The 20,276-nt window shown below is 36.4% G+C and overlaps 3 protein-coding genes across 3 annotated transcripts in view; 2 read left to right on the forward strand and 1 right to left on the reverse strand.

The window, feature by feature from the left end:
- The window catches only part of LOC104245270 (DNA polymerase epsilon catalytic subunit A-like), a 49,216-nt gene extending 41,934 nt beyond the window's left edge, over window positions 1–7,282 (forward strand). Inside the window, exons 36-49 of the mRNA XM_070162309.1 lie at window positions 683–809; window positions 906–1,007; window positions 1,095–1,178; window positions 1,435–1,509; window positions 1,647–1,706; window positions 1,837–2,099; window positions 2,182–2,230; window positions 2,468–2,628; window positions 2,716–2,782; window positions 3,356–3,502; window positions 3,698–3,868; window positions 3,969–4,181; window positions 5,482–5,588; window positions 6,141–7,282. Coding sequence (XP_070018410.1) covers window positions 683–809; window positions 906–1,007; window positions 1,095–1,178; window positions 1,435–1,509; window positions 1,647–1,706; window positions 1,837–2,099; window positions 2,182–2,230; window positions 2,468–2,628; window positions 2,716–2,782; window positions 3,356–3,502; window positions 3,698–3,868; window positions 3,969–4,181; window positions 5,482–5,588; window positions 6,141–6,501 — 1,987 coding nt within the window. The 3' untranslated portion in view covers window positions 6,502–7,282. The remainder of the gene's footprint in view (window positions 1–682; window positions 810–905; window positions 1,008–1,094; window positions 1,179–1,434; window positions 1,510–1,646; window positions 1,707–1,836; window positions 2,100–2,181; window positions 2,231–2,467; window positions 2,629–2,715; window positions 2,783–3,355; window positions 3,503–3,697; window positions 3,869–3,968; window positions 4,182–5,481; window positions 5,589–6,140) is intronic.
- Window positions 7,283–7,771: 489 nt separating this feature from the next.
- Window positions 7,772–19,766, reverse strand: LOC104231420 (uncharacterized). Its single transcript, XM_070162775.1, is given in 9 exon segments — window positions 7,772–8,553; window positions 9,333–9,416; window positions 10,879–10,997; window positions 11,139–11,173; window positions 11,176–11,199; window positions 11,280–11,429; window positions 12,148–12,329; window positions 19,257–19,383; window positions 19,537–19,766. Coding segments are annotated over 7 exon segments (516 nt in total). The 5' UTR covers window positions 12,155–12,329; window positions 19,257–19,383; window positions 19,537–19,766; the 3' UTR covers window positions 7,772–8,456.
- LOC138881577 (uncharacterized) lies at window positions 14,656–17,729 on the forward strand. The gene is made up of 5 exons (XM_070161813.1): window positions 14,656–14,911; window positions 14,992–15,065; window positions 15,207–15,325; window positions 16,821–16,904; window positions 17,684–17,729. Exons 1-5 carry the CDS (start codon window positions 14,698–14,700, stop codon window positions 17,727–17,729), a joined length of 537 nt encoding a protein of 178 aa, XP_070017914.1. The 5' UTR covers window positions 14,656–14,697.
- Window positions 19,767–20,276: the final 510 nt, after the last annotated feature.

A 20,276-nucleotide genomic window follows, 5' to 3' on the forward strand; every position in this document is an offset into this window, starting at 1 on the left:
AGAACACACTACCATGAGTGAGTGAGTGAGTGAGGGAGGGAGGGGAGGGAGGGAGGGAGGGTGTACTTCTTTGGATGTTGATGGCATCTCAAGACTAATGACATATTTTTGGAATTATAGAAGTTTGTGTTTCTCTTTGTGTTTTCCTATCTTAAAAGTGTGGGTGTGGGTATGAGATCCGTAGCAGATCTGGTCAAACAATTTGGGTACTTTGACCCACGACGACAAAAAAATTCGGGATGAGATACAATTTGATTCCCGAAATAAGAACCAAAACTAGGGTAAATTTGAAGAAAATAGCATATCTTGTTTAGGAAATCAATCCTTTACTTATCTCCAACTTGAGAATAAAAAAAATCCACACTTTACAAGTTATACATTCGTATTCCATAAAATTTCTCATAATTTAGAGATATTTTTATTTTTTGGAATTATTTTTAGCCAGATCCCCGCACCCGTATCCATACTAGGATCCGTATCCCCGAATCTTATAATTTATATCTCGAAGGATCCGACCTCTAGATCCGCACCCGTGTAGGACACCCACACCCCTGTCCTAGCAACTTAGCTTAAAAGTATTGAACTCAAATCTTCAGTTCAGCTTTTCTAGAGCATTTTGTTTATATTTAGTTTCATACCATTTTGTAAGCTTCTCATGTTAATTGAATTGGTTGACATACAGGCATCATGGGCCTGCAGTTGCCATGATTGAGTGCCCGAATGCCCATTCGCTGAAGTCTGGTATACGAGCTTTGGATGATTTTCCTTGCATCAGTATCCCTTGTAATGCGCGGGATAGCCAATATCAGGTTCAACTACTGCTGATAGTGCCTGATTAAGAAGGAGAAAGTGCTTTGTTTTTCTTAACTATATTCAATGAAACAATGAAAAATTCTCCTTTTCAGGCACTAGGCTGGCAAAATGTTGCAGCAAAGATTGGAATGCAGCGATGTGTTACATCCTCCCAGTGGTTAAATGAAAGGATCACTCTCTCAAGATATGCCCATGTAATTTCTTTCTTACTGTCTCCTTGCCAGTATGGCCTAATCAAAAAAGTTCTGAACGTTAACGTTTCCAATTGCCTCATTCTGCAGGTTCCCATAGGGAATTTTGATGTTGATTGGCTCATGCATACAGCAGATATCTTCTTTTCTAGAGCACTGCGTGATCAGCAACAGGTTGTCTCATTTATATTGCATGCTATTTCTTTACTTGATGACGAGTTTAATCTTTCTGATTATATATAGTGCTAAGATATCCACCTTCATTACTAGTTTTTTTTAATTTCAGTTGCCTATGTTTCTCTCATCTTGTACTTTTGCTAGCATGAATTTTGATTGAAACTCTCAGCAACTTTAAGTTTTCTATATGCATCATAAATATCTTTTCTAGATATCCTTTACAGGATTATATAAATTTTGTTGATTCTCACAGGTCTTGTGGATATCTGATAATGGCATCCCTGACTTGGGAGGCGTAAATGATGAAGTATCATCTTTTATGGATGAGGTCAGCTTTACATATCAACTTATTTCATGATAATATCTGCTTTGTTTATTTTTCTCACTGGTTATAGAAGAGAATTTCTAGCGTTCTGCCATTTTCCTTGAGCACATTTTAAGCTATCTTGTGCTTTCTGAAAGCAGGTCAATCAACCGGTTCTTACTTACCCGGGTGCATATAGAAAAGTTACTGTTGAGCTGAAGGTATACATTTCCACCAGTTTTCATCCAGTTACTTCTTTCCATTATATGTCTTGGCAAAAATAACCAATACACAAAGGTAATCCTATTACGACTTTTAGAAAATTCTTCTTATGTCTACTATTGTCTTCAGATTCATCATCTGGCTGTTGATGCTCTTCTGAAAAGCAACCAAGTAAACGAAATGGAAGGAGGCACTTTGTTTGGATTGGACCAGGACTTGAACTCTACCACGAATTTTACTAATGATAATTACTGCTTTGACGCAACGACCTCCTGTGCACCTGCATTTCGTGTACTCAAACAGTTGATCCAGAGGTGCCTTACGGATGCAGTAACATCAGGAAACATATTTGCTGATGCAATGCTGCAACATTTGTATCGATGGCTCTGCAGGTTGTAACAGCCTTGCTTCTTTCACCTCTGTTTTCAGTCGTATTTGATTGCTAATGCTACATCTGTTCTCTAACTATTACAGCCCCCGGTCTAGACTGCATGACCCAGCTCTCCACAGTATGCTTCACAAGGTAATTTTTGTAATTAACAAACTTCTGGAAGTCAAGATGCATGACATTCCTTCTTGTTACTAGTACTGGGACAATCTTTTCTCCAACTCCTAAACAAATGCCTTTATCGAAAACATAAGACACTCATGAGATCTATTTCCCTAGAATGTGTTCCTGCATGCTAATTCATTCACATATAGTTTCTCCATTTCTTTGCACTCATCAAAACTGATGCTTTAATATGTTCATAATTGGCAGGTTATGCAAAAGATGTTTGCATTGCTTGTGGCTGAACTCCGAAAATTGGGTGCTGCTATTGTGTTTGCCAGCTTCTCAAAAATTATAATTGACACTGGAAAGTCAGATGTATCTGCAGCCAAAGCCTACTGTGATAGTGTTATTAAAACAGTACAAAATAGGTCAGTCTATCTCTTGAATCTGAAGATTTTTCCTCCAACACATTTAGTTACTTTTGGCTTTCTCCCCTTATTCTTGTGTATCTGCAGAGAATTGTTTGAGTGGATTGAACTTGAGCCCTTGCAGTTTTGGCACTCGTTGCTTTTCATGGATCAGGTTAGCTATTGTAGTTTACTTTTCTTTTTCTTGTTATTAATATTTTGGCTCTGTTATCTTTTCCTTCATTTCTCCAAGGAACAGATTTATGCATATGAAATCACAATAATATCCTTTTGATATGTATAAGTCAATGCTGATACATGCTTTACAAATTTTGGATTACTATTAGAACTGCTCATGTTCTGAATCTCTTGCTGTAACTTAATGGTTGTCAAATTTCCCTTCAGATCAAGAATTTCCCTGAATCCCTGTTTTTGAGTTTATGGTGATGAATTTGATGCCTAGAAATCTCTTGACAGTAGTTTTATGCTAACTATTAATGCCCTAGCCAGGCTTCTTTATGATGGGAAATGACTTGGTATTTTTTTTCCAACCCAAATGAATGTTATATATGACTGCCCACGTGTAATTAGGATTGGAAAGAGTTGGGTTGCTCGCCTCATGGAGTATTTATTATTCTGGGTAAAGAGGTTGAAAGCTCATGCTCATTTAATGGTTCTGACAACAGATATTTTCTTTCTTTGCTCATTTGTTTAATTTCTATGTCTTACCATTTCCCTTTTATGATAGTACAATTATGGGGGAATACAAGCTAGACTTAGTGATGGGCCTTTAGAAGTTAATTCAGAACCAGGTGAAGAAAGCGTGTGCGGTGAATCACAAGTCGACATTGTGTCAAGCTGGAACATTGCAGAAAATTTACCTAAGGCAACTCAGGTATTTCCCGCAGCTAGTAATTATACTGGAATTTTGCTTTCGTTACATGAAGCTGCAACAAGGTACAAGTGGGCCTACCATTGTTAAAACTGTCAATTAACTTGGATGCACCTTAGTGCCACAATATACAGTTGATCCTCGGGTGTCCTTGATAAGGTGTTCTGCCTTATGAATCTCTGCTGGACTTTCATGCAGGATCACTTCATTTTGATTGTTTCGGAATTTATGTATATTCCATGGAAATTCGCACAAGAACAAGCTACACATCGAGCATCTAGTAGCAATGGTGATTTATGTACACCATCAATCACTGCTGCACTTGCTGAAACATTTGATTTGCAAATGGCGGAAGATCTAAAGAAGAAGGTATCTGCTATGACTCATTTGTAGGCATCCTTTATAATTTCGATTTTGTGCTTGGTTCTTTAAAGCATGAGAACTAAACTTCAGAAAATTCTGCCTGCAGATCCGAACTTACTTCACTGACAAACTTCTGAAAATTGTTTGTGACCCTAATTTACAAATGAAAGTGATGAACAACTCCCAGAAGACTCAGGAGACATCAGATGCAAACTCACAATCTTATAGCCATGTCCAGAAGGGGGATCCAGCTTTAGAGTTCATTAAGCATGTCTGTGCAGTTTTGGCCCTTGACCAGAATGTGCAGCATGAAGTTCTGGTATTAAATGTTTTCAAGCTTTCCTTTTCTTTCTAATGAAAGAAATATGCACTAGTGATACCTATGCATCATTTGCTAAAAAGACTGACCCGTTTCTTGTCTATCCAGCCTCCTTGGGCTTTTAATTAATGTGTTCTGGCTCTTAATGCTTGTTATTTAGGCTTGTAAGCACCTATGCATTGATATCGTGACAAACCTGCCAAAATTAGTTGAGTTATTCTCTTTTAGCAACGACACAAAACTTCCAAGGCTCCTATGTTTTAGTCTGTGTGCTTGGTGCCTTCTTCTTGTCCCTTTTCCCCCTTCTGTTGCCCCCAAAATGAATTTTTTTTAAAATGCGAAGGACCTATTCTCATTTACCTCTGCTTTCATTGGTTATAACTTAAGTTGCTCGGACTCGAGTGTGGGCATCCGATACGGGCACGGATCCGACTGTCGGATTCGGCAAAAGCTAAATTTTAAGATTTGGGGCTGCGGATCCAGGTATGGATACAGATGCGGGGATTCGGCTAAAATATTCAAAATTATAAAAAATAGAGCTACAAAGAGAAAAAGAAAGCCACTAAAGGCCTTCCACCAACTCTCCATCTATATCGCTACTACTGTCTACAGAAGTCTTAACTCAAAACACGACCCTTTGAATTCTTGGTTTTTCTGAAACACAAAGCAACAGATATAATACAAAAGTACTACAATATTGAAGGTATGCCATTTCCCATGTATTAAATCTGTTTTATTTTTAATTTTGAGAAATCAAAATCTCAATTTGCCCCCAAAATTTGTCGATGGACTCAGGTCAAAGTATCCGAAGGTAGTTGACCGAATCCGGGACGTATCCTGCACCCGCTCCCTTCCCGTGTCGAGACGGGTGCGGCACCAAAAACGAAGAGTCAGCGCAACTTATGTTATAACTAGTAGAAATGATTTTTGTCTTGCATCATGCTGTCTCTACTTCTGTCTGATGGCTTTTTTCTAGTTTCTCTTTCACTGAATACATCATCTTTCCTTCTCAATAAACCAGTGTGTTTTGCTAATGTTTTGATCTGCTATTTTGTTGGCTCCTTAGAACTTAGAGATTCTGATTTGAAAAACTATGATCACTTTGGCGCATCATATCATGCTAGATTATTTAGTGATATCCATTGAAATGTGGAGCGCTAAAATAGATTGTAATGGTGTGTTAATTATGGGGCTAAACCGCTAAACATAAGTTGGATATTCACTAGTATGATTCTTCAGCAAGAATAACATTTCATTGCAGCATGCCGTTGATAAGTTCTCATTACTTTCCTTTGTGCAGATCATGAGGAGAAATCTATTAAAACTTGTTCGTGTTAGGGAATTCGCTCCAGAAGCAGAATTTCACGGTCTCTCTATGTCGTATACCCTTCCAAATGTCATTTGCAGGTAAATGTAGGGTAAATAGGTGTTACTTTTGTCTGAAATGAGAAAGGATGGCAGTATCCGCCACTACTGGAACTTTGTCTACTGGATATTAGTTGGTTGTAGGGGTGGCAAAATGGTTAAAAGAAAATAGTTAACCACCCATATTATCGACTAAAAAATGGGTTGGATAATGAACTTTTTAAAAACGGGTCAAATATGGATAAGAACCATATTAGCCATTTAGAAAATGGATAACCAATGGGTCTAACTTTTACATTTGTAAAGCCTCAAATTGGGGGTTCCTCGGGTTAGGGAGATTAAGATTTCTCCCAAAGTGATCATATGCAAGAATTCATGGATAATATGGTTACCCATATTATTCGCCGGTTAACCCATTTTTTACCCGTATTAAATATGGGTTGGGTCGGATAATTTATCCGTTTTTTCATTACCCGTTTTCGACCCTAACCATATCTGACCCGACCAGCCCGTTTGCCACTCCTAGTTGGTTGTCTACTATAGAATCTTCAGGATATTAGTTGGTTTCTTATTTCCATTATCTGTTACTTTCAGTTACTGCAACGACTGCAGAGACCTTGACCTGTGTCGAGACAGAGCTTTGATTTATCAGGAGTGGCGTTGTGCTGTGCCCCAATGTGGGCAACCTTATGATCGTGAAGCAACGGAAAATGCTCTTATTCAAATTGTGCGGCAGAGAGAGAGGCTATACCATCTTCAAGATCTGGTATGCCTAAAATGCCACCAGATTAAAGCTGCACATTTAGCAGACCACTGTACTTGTGCCGGGTCATTTAGCTGCAAGGAAGGTGTCTCGGAGTTCCGCAATAAAATGCAAGTCTTCTTCAACATAGCTGTAAATCAAAAGTTTCAATTACTCCAAGAGTGCACTTCTTGGATTTTGGAAGCCAGATAACCACAGCCTACAGGTATCAGATAGTTTCACCTCATTATCAGCGATAAGTTGTTTGTGATCTCAACATTTGCTGGCTGTTCTGCATGGTGCAAGGGTGCCTCATGGTGTCCAAAACAAGATGTGATTTTTATTGATAGACATAATGTCGCAGAGTATTCTAGGAGTCCATGACATGGGAGCTGACCGGTTTTAGAAATTCAGCTGTCTACATGGGTTCGGTAATTTGGGCTGGATAGTCAAAAGCTGGTATAATGCCCCCGAGGACTGCTAGCACTGGAGAAGTGCCAGTTACCTCAACTGCTGCTCCCTTTTTCGGAGAGGAAAGATGGATAAGTAAATGTTGCATCCAATATCCCATACCAGATTTGCTGGTTTGGTGGAAAATTGACGACTATATACAGAGCATACATATAATTGCTTATTTGGAGGCACCAATTCGTCATCTTTTACAAGAGTTCCGTATCACGCTCTAGAAATGATGTATTCTGCATTTATGTTACAAGAGTTAAGCTGTATATATTCGTATTGCAAGAGTAGTGAAATGTAAATAGTCATCCTTTTTCGAAGCTTGTTGTGAAGCGTACATCACTCATGGGGATTATTTATGTAGTTATGAGAATAATGATTTGAATCTCAAACTTTGCACTTGACAAGGAACCAGCGGTATCTTAGTTTAGCTAGATATGCCTTCGATTGAAGTTGATTACAGAATGAACTACTGAGTAGTGGAAGAAATACTATTGAAACATAAACTTTGTAATTTAACACTTATGTTTCTTTATCTCCTTTTTCCCTCTGCCTAAGGGGATGTATGTACTTTTCTGCTTTACTGAACCAAACTTGCTATTTATTGATAAAAGGGAAAATGCACAAGCATCCCCAACCTATGATCGAAATCTCAAATACAGACTTTTCCTTTTTAGGTGTCCTATTACTCCCTGAAAAGGAAAAGTATATAGTTGGAACTTCGGTCATAGGTTAGGGGTACTTATGCATTTTCCCAGATAAAAAGATTTGCTGAATTAGGCTTTCTTTTATAGTCTATATATTCACTACTAAGACTTGGGAGGGTGAGGTGTGTGCAGACCTTACCTCTACCTTATGAAGAGGTAGAGAGTATTTACAATAGACTTTCGGCTCAAGAAAAGCATTTTCAAAATCGGTTTGAAAAAAATAGGAGCAAAAAATTATGCTGAAAATACTATAGAAAGGAAAGAAAAAGTACCTGCCAGCAAAAGTAGTAAAGATAGCCAAATTATAGACAACAATATGATAATAAGAAGCCTTCAAACCTAGGAAACCATAAAATATTTGCTTTTGTTGGCGAATGTTCTTGCCAGTTGCCGGTAACAATCCATACATCAAACAAGGAGATAAGTACAAAGTTTCCTCTCTTCCAGAGTATGAATCAAAGTCATGGAAACAGTCCTCTACGAACACACTTCTAACACTAAAACATGAGCGAATTCATTGCTGCACTATCTGACTTGAGTATACATTATTTTTTTTGAAATGGTAAAGTACTTGAGTATACATATTTATGCGTGGGGTTCTTTACCAGTAAAAAATGGTCAAATTCCCCTTCTCAAAAAAAGGATGGAAACAAGGTGCCATGAATAAAATGCGATAAAACATACTCCCTCCGTTTCAATTTAAACGACACTTTTCTTAGTAGTCCGTTCCAAAAAGAATGACACATTTCTATATTTAGAAACAATTTAACTTTGAACTTTTTACTTTACTCATTTTGCCCTTAATGAGAAGCTTTTCCACAAAAATATTATGGTCCCACAAAGCTTTTACCCTTAAGCTTTTAGAATCACATATTTCAAAAGTCTTCTTTTCTTTCATAAAGATTGTGCTAAGTCAAACTACCTCATCTAAATTGAAACGGAGGGAGTAATAAATTATTGAATGTGATGGTAGTACTACATACGACCATGTAAGCATTGTTTTCACCAGAAGAACCATCTTTTCTTGGTAGGTTCACTTTCAGCTGGCTCATCCTTCTTCCTGTTCTCCATTCCCCCCTTCAGGGCCTCCAGCCTTTTCCTGCACGAGGATTAAACCTTAGAAAAGGGTGCTACAAAGAAAGTATGATATCCGTAGTAATTAATGGAACGACTGTTTGCATATGGAAATCCTTTTTTCTTCTTTGTCATCAATGCTCTTCCAGAGGTTCTCCTAAGATTTCACTTTTTAGTTGAATAATTGTACAATAAAAAAGAAGATAGTAAGTCTTAAACGCAAGAAGAGCTTTATGAGTACCAATGGGGAAAATTTCCCATGAACAAATGCAATTACTTTACGTGGCAAGGACAACATCAGCCACTAGGGACTGGCTGGCAAATACTCAAGCTTAACTCTGTTTTGTCAAGACCTAATAGTAGGTTTGATAGAGTAGTCAAGCTCAAGACAGACACATCTCGTGAGACTTACAAACCAAGTCCAGCTTATACATATATCAGCAGTTTAAATTGTTAATATTTTGTAGCTGCATCCTTAATTGGCAGAGTATATACTCTCAAACAATCCATAGAATATAGCAAAACTGATTGTATATTTGTAGATGATGGACTAAATCTAGCCATACTTATTGTCAAATTTAAGGTTTCACCAAATTATAGTTTTATACCACAAATAATGGCATGCTTAGTTTTCTTTTGTGAAACAAGTGGATTTTACATTAGATGATCCAAAATCTAAAACACAAACTTTCCTAAGTTCCCTTGCCTAGTAAAGATTATGCTAGAAACAACTGCACCACTCGCAACTTGCCAAGGTAGGGGCTATGCAAATAGCTAACAGAAAAATCAGTTACAGTTTCATACTTGGTATCAGTTAGGCGACCATGTAGACTCCATCGCTGCCGAAAACCATCCATACCTTCAGCTCCACTTGCCAAAATCAAGCGCCTAGAAAAAAAGAAGACATGTCACAGAATACTTATTGTATATTACTTCACATCAAATGCTATAGACAAAAGAGTAAACTCCAGATTCCAACTTATGTTTTTTCTTTTTTTACGCAGCATCCTGATAATGGTTTCAACTAGAGAACAAGACAATCATAAGAAAGAACATTGGCACCATTACCAAAACAGATATAGCCTTTGTTATAACCCTTTGAACATTCCACAATTAAAAAAGATGTGCATTCAGGGTCATTGAAGTATTAGTGACTTCAAATTTGGAACTAACGAATAGGACATATCCCTAATTTATAAGTGGAATATGCCTGCAACATAACAATGACTGTCCCACCAGAAGAGGGTAACAGATTGGAGATGAGTAATTTCATAGAAGGCAAATTGGCAACCGCAGGAATTGGTCTAAGTTCAAGGCAACCTTTGGGTTGTTTGCGCTGTATGTCCAAAAATGCATGCACGCTTTACCTCTTAAATTAACTGCCTTGTACACCAATATTCTATAATACGGATTTGATGACTAAGAATATAATGACGTACATATATTATTATGCTTCACTAGTTAAAAGGATTTTGTTACTTTTTTATTTTGAATTTTTTGCATTCTAGTAATTTTCTATATCTTTTATATTCTAATATTTTAGATGTTATCTTTTAAAAAAAATATTAAAAAATAAAATGTGTGGGGCTTGCGCCTGTCTCATGATAGGTAGCACCCCCCCCCCCTTTTAAAATACTTCATATGAGCTTATGCTATGAATTCAAAAACCATACCATAAGCTATCACCTTGAGATTGGGGATGATACATTTGCAATTAGAAGAGAATATATCAAAAGCAAAGACAGACATGACTGATACTGAGAAGGGAAGTGAATAATATGGAAACTTCTTGCACTCACTAAAACCGTGTCGGTGCTACATTTTATCATAACAACATGCCGTTGATGATAACGCAGCTAAATCTACTTCACTAATATACATAACCAGCAACTTGTTTATGTGCAGAACTGGCTTTATTAGTTTGTTCGTCAGTGAAAATGAAGTCAAATCAATATTGAGATATAGTCCATCTTTATCAGTTCAAGTACAATGAATAAGTAAATGAGTAAAGCATGTTTATATTGTTTTATAGACAAACACATTTTTTAAATCAAAGGTCAGGTCAGACTCCTTGAAAGCAACACCACTATTGGTGTATTTTCACCTAAAATAATAGATTGAGACTACTTAAACTAAGCATTTTACATACCAAGGCTCATACATAAATAAATTGCACAGGTAATGGTAACTTCACGCAAAGGAGCTGCAATTGATTCTAAGAGATAGCCGGGAACTTTCTATTGACTAAACATTTTTTTGATAATTTTTCTATTGACTAAACATTTAATGAGTCATAGCTAAGGAAAAGACAGATTTATCAATATCATTACTAATCTTTACTCTAACATACCTCTCCAGTAATGTGACTTCTGATTCTAGTTGAGTGGCTCGTTCTTTTGCTTGATCTAGAGGCATTGACAATCCTAATTTCTGTTCACTATCTTGAAGGCGTTGCCTAAGCTCCTTATCCTACACATGAGAACTTCACATTAAACTGCTGGTATAAAATTAGTGTTCAAGCAACCAAAAACCTCATTTAAAGTACAAGAAAATAAACTTTATATTAGCAAAAATGTTAAAAAATTTTAACCAAGTTTTTATCTTTCTCACCCTTCTCTCTGCACATTGCCGATACAGAGCAATCTTGGCTCAATATCATTGATTTGTAGGCCTAGAAAACAAACCCTTGATTGATGAGCATTATAAACCACATGAACCAAAAAGGGATATTTGAGGAAAAGTTAGACATACAAAGGAACAGGTTCCTCAAGATTCCATCACAGAGATCAACACCTTCGAGTACATGAGACGCTATCTCAGGTGGAATGAGAGGCGATGGCGGGCCCATCATTAGATCATCACCCACCAGGATAGTTTCCTCCATAGTCTGCTGTGAATCAACTAAATAACAAAAACACACAACAAACAGAAACATAAGCCGAACTACTAGTCCTTCGCACTGCATCTTCCACAATATAGTTCACTAAATGCAAAGTGCAAGTAATGAAGTCTCAGAAGCTCAGGCTGCAGTTCTGTACAAAGGGTCCTTTTTATCTTTGTTCCTCCCCCCATCCCCCTTAAAACAGTGTTTTCAAAGGAGAAAAACCAAAGAGCACAAAGTGTTAGTTGGAGCTTTATACACCACTAAAGCTCGCGTTCAGTGAAGTATGGTGAAAATGAGGAAAAAGAATACATGTAATCTAAAAAAGAACTATACGGACCAAGAAATAGAAATATCTGCAATCAAGTGAACTGCGAAGTACAAATAGTGTCAGTTAAATTCAAAAATGCATTTTAAGTTCTTGAATCAAATGCAAAGACATGACTTATATTCTAAATTCAGATCAGTGACTAGATTTCTTACTTTAAATCTCAAATTTCACGACTCTTTACTTAATCTTTCATCAACAATTCATCTATCACTTAAGTGTCCACAATACTACTTCACCATTATTTTCTATGACACAGGAAAATTGTGACAACATTTCTAAGTTATTGAATAATTGACACTTCTTTAGGCTTAAGAAAATCAAAATGTAGCTTGGGGAAAGGGGTAAAATGAAAAAAGAGAATAACATGTTGAAGAGAAAAGTAGGTAATACAAAGAGTTTTGAGTTACCATCCATGGTGTCCTCCTTTTGCTATTGCCCACCAGGTGTTCGATTCTATGCACAGAAGAAGTGATTTTTCACAGACACTAATGAATTTCTTCAAGATGTCAAGTCGATACAGATGCAACGGGTCGTTGGTAAGGGGGCGAATGTATTTCTTGTGTTGGCAGTTGAACACTGATGCACTTCGCTACAATGCAAACCAAAAGGAAAGTGATGAGAGAAGAGAAAACAGAAGAAAAGAAAGATGTTTTGTTTTAAGTTGTGCAAGTGCTAATCTCCTATTTGGCACCATTTATTACCCCGATGGAACCTATTTGTCTTTAGGTAAGTAAAGAATAGTGCATTAAATATTCTCGAGCAATTTTGGTCCTTTAAATTTATCAAAAGTAACATTTCTTCCGGTCCACTTTAAATAATGTTTTGGTTATTTTTACGTATATTACAAAATTCGCCTTTGAACATTACTCCCTCCGATCCACTTTAGTTAATTTTTTAGTTTTTTTTTTGTGATCCATTATATTTGATTTTTCAGATAGTAAGAAGGAATTATCTTTTTTTTTTTCAAAGTTGCCCTTGGAGTAAAGAGACTATGAGTGTTTATTATATTTTTAATAAATAAATTAAAGTTAATACGATCAATTTTTTAATTAATTAATGCTAATATGTGAATTCCTTAATGTGCGTAAAAATAACTAAAAAATTTATTAAAGTGGACTGGAGGGAGTAATTACCAATTAAATTGACAATATTAATATTTATTACCAATTAAATTGACAATATTAATATTTATTATCTCTTTAACTTGTTCATTGGAAATATAAAGATACTCTAAAACTCTTTACTCCAAGAGAGAAAGGCACTCTGAGAATATTTGAATCAAGTTTCAGTGGGTATGAATTAATCATGGATAATTTTGGGAGATTTTAACTCTGTCTTGCATGTAGAAGATAGACAAGGAGGTAATCTTGTTACTACAGCTATTTTCAAACATGTTTAGATATGAATGGACTGGTGGAGCTTCCTAATGGGGGTGCTCTTATATATGGAATGATAAACAAGATAATGGTAGGGTGTTCTCTAGGATTGATTGGGTATTTGTGAATGAGGAATGGATGGTTGGTAGATTGTCGAGCAAGGTTCTTACCTGAAGGGGTGGGTGATCACAGCCTGTACAGGTTACAACCATGCAGCAGCCTTGCAGGAGAAAGAAGCATTTAAGTACTGTAATGTATGGAGTACTCATCCTCAATTTATAGAAATAGTAGAGGAGGGGTGGAAGCAGAACATAGAAGCATGGAAGATGTTTCAAGTGGTGAAGAAACTTAAAGGTCTCAAACCTAAGCTGCAGAAGCTGCATAAAAGCAATTTCAATAACATAGTGAAAGAAGCAACAATGGATAGGGAAAATCTATTGAAGTGCGAAGAATTACTCGAGCTAAATCCTTTGGATGTACATTTACAACAAGAGGAGAGAAGATTGGGGGCAAAGTTTAAGAGGTTGACTTATCTGATAGAAATATTCCTTCAACAAAGAAGTAAAGCAACACGGATGCGGTTGTGGGATGATAACACTAGGTACTTTTATTCTATGATCAAGCACAGAAAATTAGTACAAGTAGTAACGCAGTTGCAAGACAGTAATGGGAACATACAGGATGATCCAACAACTATAGCCAAATTGTTTGTGCAGTTTTATAAAGAATTACTGGGTAAATAAGGAGGATGGAGAAGAATAGCATCACCATGATTTCTACGGAGTCAGAGACTAACTACTCAACAACAACTGGTTCTACTTGACCCATAATCAAGGAAGGATATTAAGGATGTCAATGATGACTATCAATGTGAACAAGAGCTCGGGGCCTGATGGATTTGGGAGTAGTTTTTTCAAAAGTGCATGGAACATTGTGGGAGATGAAGTGAGTGAAGCTGTGCTATAGTTCTTTAAAAATGGGAAGTTGTTAAAACAACTGAATGCTACCTTGATTAGTTTGTTTCCTAAGGTGCCTAATCCTCTGAATGTAGGGCAGTTTAGGCCAATATCATATTGCAACACCATATACAAATGCATCTCTAAGATTCTATGTAAGAAACTAAAGAGAGTGTTACCGTCACTGGTCAATGAATCACAGGTAGCCTTTGTCCAAGGAAGATCATGGGTGCATAATGTACTGATTTGTCATGATCTCATGTGACACTATAATAGGAAATCTACTCCAAGATGTCTAATGAAAATTGACTTGAGGAAGGCTTATGATATGGTGTGCTGGACGTTTATAGAGGAGATGCTGAAAGACTATGATTTTCCAGCAGGTTTCATTCATTTAGTAATGGCATGTGTCTCTTCTACATCCTTTTCTATCAAGTAAATGGGGAGGAATATGGTTGCTTTACTGGGAGAAGGGGATTGAGGCAAAGATATTGTGGAAGGGGATTGAGTTAAGGGGGATGGGGGGAGGAACAAAGATAAAAAGGACCCTTTGTACAGAACTGCAGCATGAGCTTCTGAGACTTCATTACTTGCACTTTGCATTTAGTGAACTATATTGTGGAAGATGCAGTGCGAAGGACTAGTAGTTCGACTTATGTTTCTGTTTGTTGTGTGTTTTTGTTATTTAGTTGATTCACAGCAGACTATGGAGGAAACTATCCTGGTGGGTGATGATCTAATGATGGGCCCGCCATCGCCTCTCATTCCACCTGAGATAGCGTCTCATGTACTCGAAGGTGTTGATCTCTGTGATGGAATCTTGAGGAACCTGTTCCTTTGTATGTCTAACTTTTCCTCAAATATCCCTTTTTGGTTCATGTGGTTTATAATGCTCATCAATCAAGGGTTTGTTTTCTAGGCCTACAAATCAATGATATTGAGCCATTCTGTCAGGATGAGATTGCCCTGTATCGGCAATGTGCAGAGAGAAGGGTGAGAAAGATAAAAACTGGGTTAAATTTTTTTAACATTTTTGCTAATATAAAGTTGATTTTCTTGTACTTTAAATGAGGTTTTTGGTTGCTTGAACACTAATTTTATACCAGCAGTTTAATGTGAAGTTCTCATGTGTAGGATAAGGAGCTTAGGCAACGCCTTCAAGATAGTGAACAGAAATTAGAATTGTCAACGCCTCTAGATCAAGCAAAAGAACGAGCCACTCAACTAGAATCAGAAGTCACATTACTGGAGAGGTATGTTAGAGTAAAGATTAGTAATGATATTGATAAATCTGTCTTTTCCTTAGCTATGACTCATTAAATGTTTAGTCAATAGAAAAATTATCAAAAAAATGTTTAGTCAATAGAAAAATTATCAAAAAAATGTTTAGTCAATAGAAAGTTCCCGGCTATCTCTTAGAATCAATTGCAGCTCCTTTGCGTGAAGTTACCATTACCTGTGCAATTTATTTATGTATGAGCCTTGGTATGTAAAATGCTTAGTTTAAGTAGTCTCAATCTATTATTTTAGGTGAAAATACACCAATAGTGGTGTTGCTTTCAAGGAGTCTGACCTGACCTTTGATTTAAAAAATGTGTTTGTCTATAAAACAATATAAACATGCTTTACTCATTTACTTATTCATTGTACTTGAACTGATAAAGATGGACTATATCTCAATATTGATTTGACTTCATTTTCACTGACGAACAAACTAATAAAGCCAGTTCTGCACATAAACAAGTTGCTGGTTATGTATATTAGTGAAGTAGATTTAGCTGCGTTATCATCAACGGCATGTTGTTATGATAAAATGTAGCACCGACACGATTTTAGTGAGTGCAAGAAGTTTTCATATTATTCACTTCCCTTCTCAGTATCAGTCATGTCTGTCTTTGCTTTTGATATATTCTCTTCTAATTGCAAATGTATCATCCCCAATCTCAAGGTGATAGCTTATGGTATGGTTTTTGAATTCATAGCATAAGCTCATATGAAGTATTTTAAAAGGGGGGGGGGGTGTGCTACCTATCATGAGACAGGCGCAAGCCCCACACATTTTATTTTTTAATATTTTTTTTAAAAGATAACATCTAAAATATTAGAATATAAAAGATATAGAAAATTACTAGAATGCAAAAAATTCAAAATAAAAAAGTAACAAAATCCTTTTAACTAGTGAAGCATAATAATATATGTACGTCATTATATTCTTAGTCATCAAATCCGTATTATAGAATATTGGTGTACAAGGAAGTTAATTTAAGAGGTAAAGCGTGCATGCATTTTTGGACATACAGCGCAAACAACCCAAAGGTTGCCTTGAACTTAGACCAATTCCTGCGGTTGCCAATTTGCCTTCTATGAAATTACTCATCTCCAATCTGTTACCCTCTTCTGGTGGAACAGTCATTGTTATGTTGCAGGCATATTCTACTTATAAATTAGGGATATGTCCTATTCGTTAGTTCCAAATTTGAAGTCACTAATACTTCAATGACCCTGAATGCACGTCTTTTTTAATTGTGGAATGTTCAAAGGGTTATAACAAAGGCTATATCTGTTTTGGTAATGGTGCCAATGTTCTTTCTTATGATTGTCTTGTTCTCTAGTCGAAACCATTATCAGGATGCTGCGTAAAAAAAGAAAAAACATAAGTTGGAATCTGGAGTTTACTCTTTTGTCTATAGCATTTGATGTGAAGTAATATACAATAAGTATTCTGTGACATGTCTTCTTTTTTTCTAGGCGCTTGATTTTGGCAAGTGGAGCTGAAGGTATGGATGGTTTTCGGCAGCGATGGAGTCTACATGGAAGCCTAACTGATACCAAGTATGAAACTGTAACTGATTTTTCTGTTAGCTATTTGCATAGCCCCTACCTTGGCAAGTTGCGAGTGGTGTAGTTGTTTCTAGCATAATCTTTACTAGGCAAGGGAACTTAGGAAAGTTTGTGTTTTAGATTTTGGATCATCTAATGTAAAATCCACTTGTTTCACAAAAGAAAACTAAGCATGCCATTATTTGTGGTATAAAACTATAATTTGGTGAAACCTTAAATTTGACAATAAGTATGGCTAGATTTAGTCCATCATCTACAAATATACAATCAGTTTTGCTATATTATATGGATTGTTTGAGAGTATATACTCTGCCAATTAAGGATGCAGCTACAAAATATTAACAATTTAAACTGCTGATATATGTATAAGCTGGACTTGGTTTGTAAGTCTCACGAGATGTGTCTGTCTTGAGCTTGACTACTCTATCAAACCTACTATTAGGTCTTGACAAAACAGAGTTAAGCTTGAGTATTTGCCAGCCAGTCCCTAGTGGCTGATGTTGTCCTTGCCACGTAAAGTAATGGCATTTGTTCATGGGAAATTTTCCCCATTGGTACTCATAAAGCTCTTCTTGCGTTTAAGACTTACTATCTTCTTTTTTATTGTACAATTATTCAACTAAAAAGTGAAATCTTAGGAGAACCTCTGGAAGAGCATTGATGACAAAGAAGAAAAAAGGATTTCCATATGCAAACAGTCGTTCCATTAATTACTACGCATATCATACTTTCTTTGTAGCACCCTTTTCTAAGGTTTAATCCTCGTGCAGGAATAGGCTGGAGGCCCTGAAGGGCACAATTAGATTTAGTATATGAGCCATGCATCTCACATGAAGATGTTTACCACTCATCATATTAGTTTTCCACATATCTAACTGTTTAGACAATTCTTTGACAGTGACATCATTTGAAGAAGCATTGTCCACAGTAATAGTGAAAACCTTGTCTAATTTCCATTCAAGCAAACAATCCCTAATAGCTTTAGCCATCTCTTCACCCTTATGACTAGTGATAGGGCAAAAATTAAGTATTCTTTTATGCAACTTCCAATCCCTATCAATGAAGTGGGCTGTCAAACACATATAATTTATTCTTTGTAATGAAGTCCAAGTGTCTGTTGTTAGGCAAATTTTTGGTTGTGCTTCTCTAAAAGAACTTCTTAGATTTTGCCTCAATTCACCGTAAACTTCATAGCAATTCCTTGTTATTGTTCTACGAGAAGGAAGACGAAATAGTGGTTGAGTTTTTCTCATAAACTTCATAAAGCCTTCATTTTCTACAAAGCTAAATGGTAGTTCATCAATAACTATCATCTCAATTAAGGCCCTCCTAACCACTTTTTGATCAAATTTCCAAATTGATCCTTCATCATTTTGGCAAGATTGAAAATTTATCTTTGTTTGACTATTATCTTCTGCAATTTTAAGTGGGTATTCTTTGCATCTAAGCAAATGATTCTTCAATCCTGTTGTTCCATTCTTAGATGAATTAGCAGCATAAGCTTGTTTACAATATCGACACCGTGCTTTCCCAACCCCATTAACCTCAAATTTATCAAAATGGTTCCAAACGTCAGACCTAGGTTGCATTGCTTTCCTTTTCTTGGAATCTTGAGTATCAATGGTGTTGGTGTTACTATCTACCGTAATAGGTAAACTTTCACTAGAACCAACATCACTTACTTTACTTGTATCTTCCATCTATACAAAATTAAACAAATATAAACATAAATTAACAATCAACAAATTAACTACCTTGCTATCAGTAATGCTGAGAGAATGTAAATATGAGAGTGCACTTTTAGATTTTAGTTATTTCAAAGTTCAAACTAGCTATAAGTAGCTTAAACTACCATGTTTCTGCTATAACGAATTAACAATATCTTTCCAGCAGATGCAGCAGCAGTCTAATGTAACTGTAGCTAAGCAAAAGCTAAAAAGGCTAAAAAAGCCATTAACAATATCCTTTTCTAGCCATCTATAAATAAATAAAAAACCATGGCCATTACTACTCAAGTGACAAGTCCACAATTATTTAAATCTTTCCAAACCAGCAACCATAAGAATGTCACAACAAAGAAGACTAACAGTGAATTCACTCAACTGTCATCATCCTAAAGTGTCTATCACAAGAAAAATGCAAGGAAAGTTCTAAAAATCAGACCTAAACAAAGTAATCATATGGTAAGCCTAACACATAGTCGTGTACTCACAACTGTTATTATACAAGCAAATGAATTAAACAGCATGAACGTGATACAGATGATATTTTCCTACTAAAGGGAAAAGCCCGGAACAGCAGTTCATTCAATCAGCAGTACAACCAAAAGAAAACGAAACATACCTTTGAAATTGAAATTGAATCGAGCTCGGAATACTGGAACAGGACAACAGCGTCTTCGACACTTCGTTTGCCCGGAATTTGTGAGGAGCGAGGAATCGAATCGAGCTGGAAATCGCCGCCTATAACCCTAAATTAGTTTGATGCAGAAAATCAGAAATTAAAAAATTTATGCGTCTGAACTCTGAACTCAAAAAGTTCAAAACTTAAAAATATAAAAACTCAGAAAAAACCTTAGAGATAGTCGAGTACTGGGATGAGAATGAGATGAGATGAGACTTACAAAACTTACAAAAGCAGTGAAGTTAACCGGTGAAGATGAGATGAGACTCGAGCTCGACTATCGACTGGTCGTAAGTCGTAACTCGTAGACTGATATCCTATGCAGTCGATTCTCGTCTAGACTCGCAGACTGATATCCTAGACTCGCAGTCGATTCTCGTCTTCTTCTTCTCGATGATATCCTAAGCAGTAAGCCCTAATGGCTAATGCCCTACTTTGATGAGAATGCCTAATTTGATTCTCGACTTGGGTCTTGGGTATTAACTGACTTAGGTAATTGATTGGGATTGGGCTTGGGAGTTGGGGGAGCTGGGCCTGGGTGGGACGCGAGGACGGTATGGGACATTGGGACTATGGGCTATTAAATAGGTAATTGGGCTTAGATATAGTCATATATATTATATAGGTTCACCAAATTTTCGGTATTTCGTTTTATCGAAATTGTAAAATTATAATACCGAAAATCGAACCGAAATACCGAAAATCCAGTACCGAATTAGACCGAAATACCGAAAAAACAGAAACCGAAATACCAAATTAATTTGGTTCGGTTCGGAATTCGGTTTTTCGGATTTTATGCCCACCCCTACTACTCAGTGTTACAGTGCAAATGAGATTAGTACGACATTGGAATATTACAATTTTATCCACCAAGTAATTGTCTTTTGTAGAAATATTTTAGGACTATTTTGGTCAACCAATATTATATTCATGCTTTTATAATATTATAGTATTATAATT

The sequence above is a fragment of the Nicotiana sylvestris genome, chromosome 11 (assembly GCF_000393655.2).
Source record: "Nicotiana sylvestris chromosome 11, ASM39365v2, whole genome shotgun sequence".
NCBI classification, from domain to species: Eukaryota; Viridiplantae; Streptophyta; class Magnoliopsida; order Solanales; family Solanaceae; genus Nicotiana; species Nicotiana sylvestris.

What these genes read in the sequence shown, in the direction of transcription:
- LOC138881577 (XM_070161813.1), top strand. Translation starts at nt 14,698, where the DNA reads ATGCAGTGCGAAGGACTAGTAGTTCGACTTATGTTTCTGTTTGTTGTG. An exon ending in GAAGTCACATTACTGGAGAG is followed by an intron (nt 15,326 to 16,820) that starts GTATGTTAGAGT and finishes CTTTTTTTCTAG; the next exon opens with GCGCTTGATTTTGGCAAGTG. An exon ending in GGAAGCCTAACTGATACCAA is followed by an intron (nt 16,905 to 17,683) that starts GTATGAAACTGT and finishes ATCCTCGTGCAG; the next exon opens with GAATAGGCTGGAGGCCCTGA.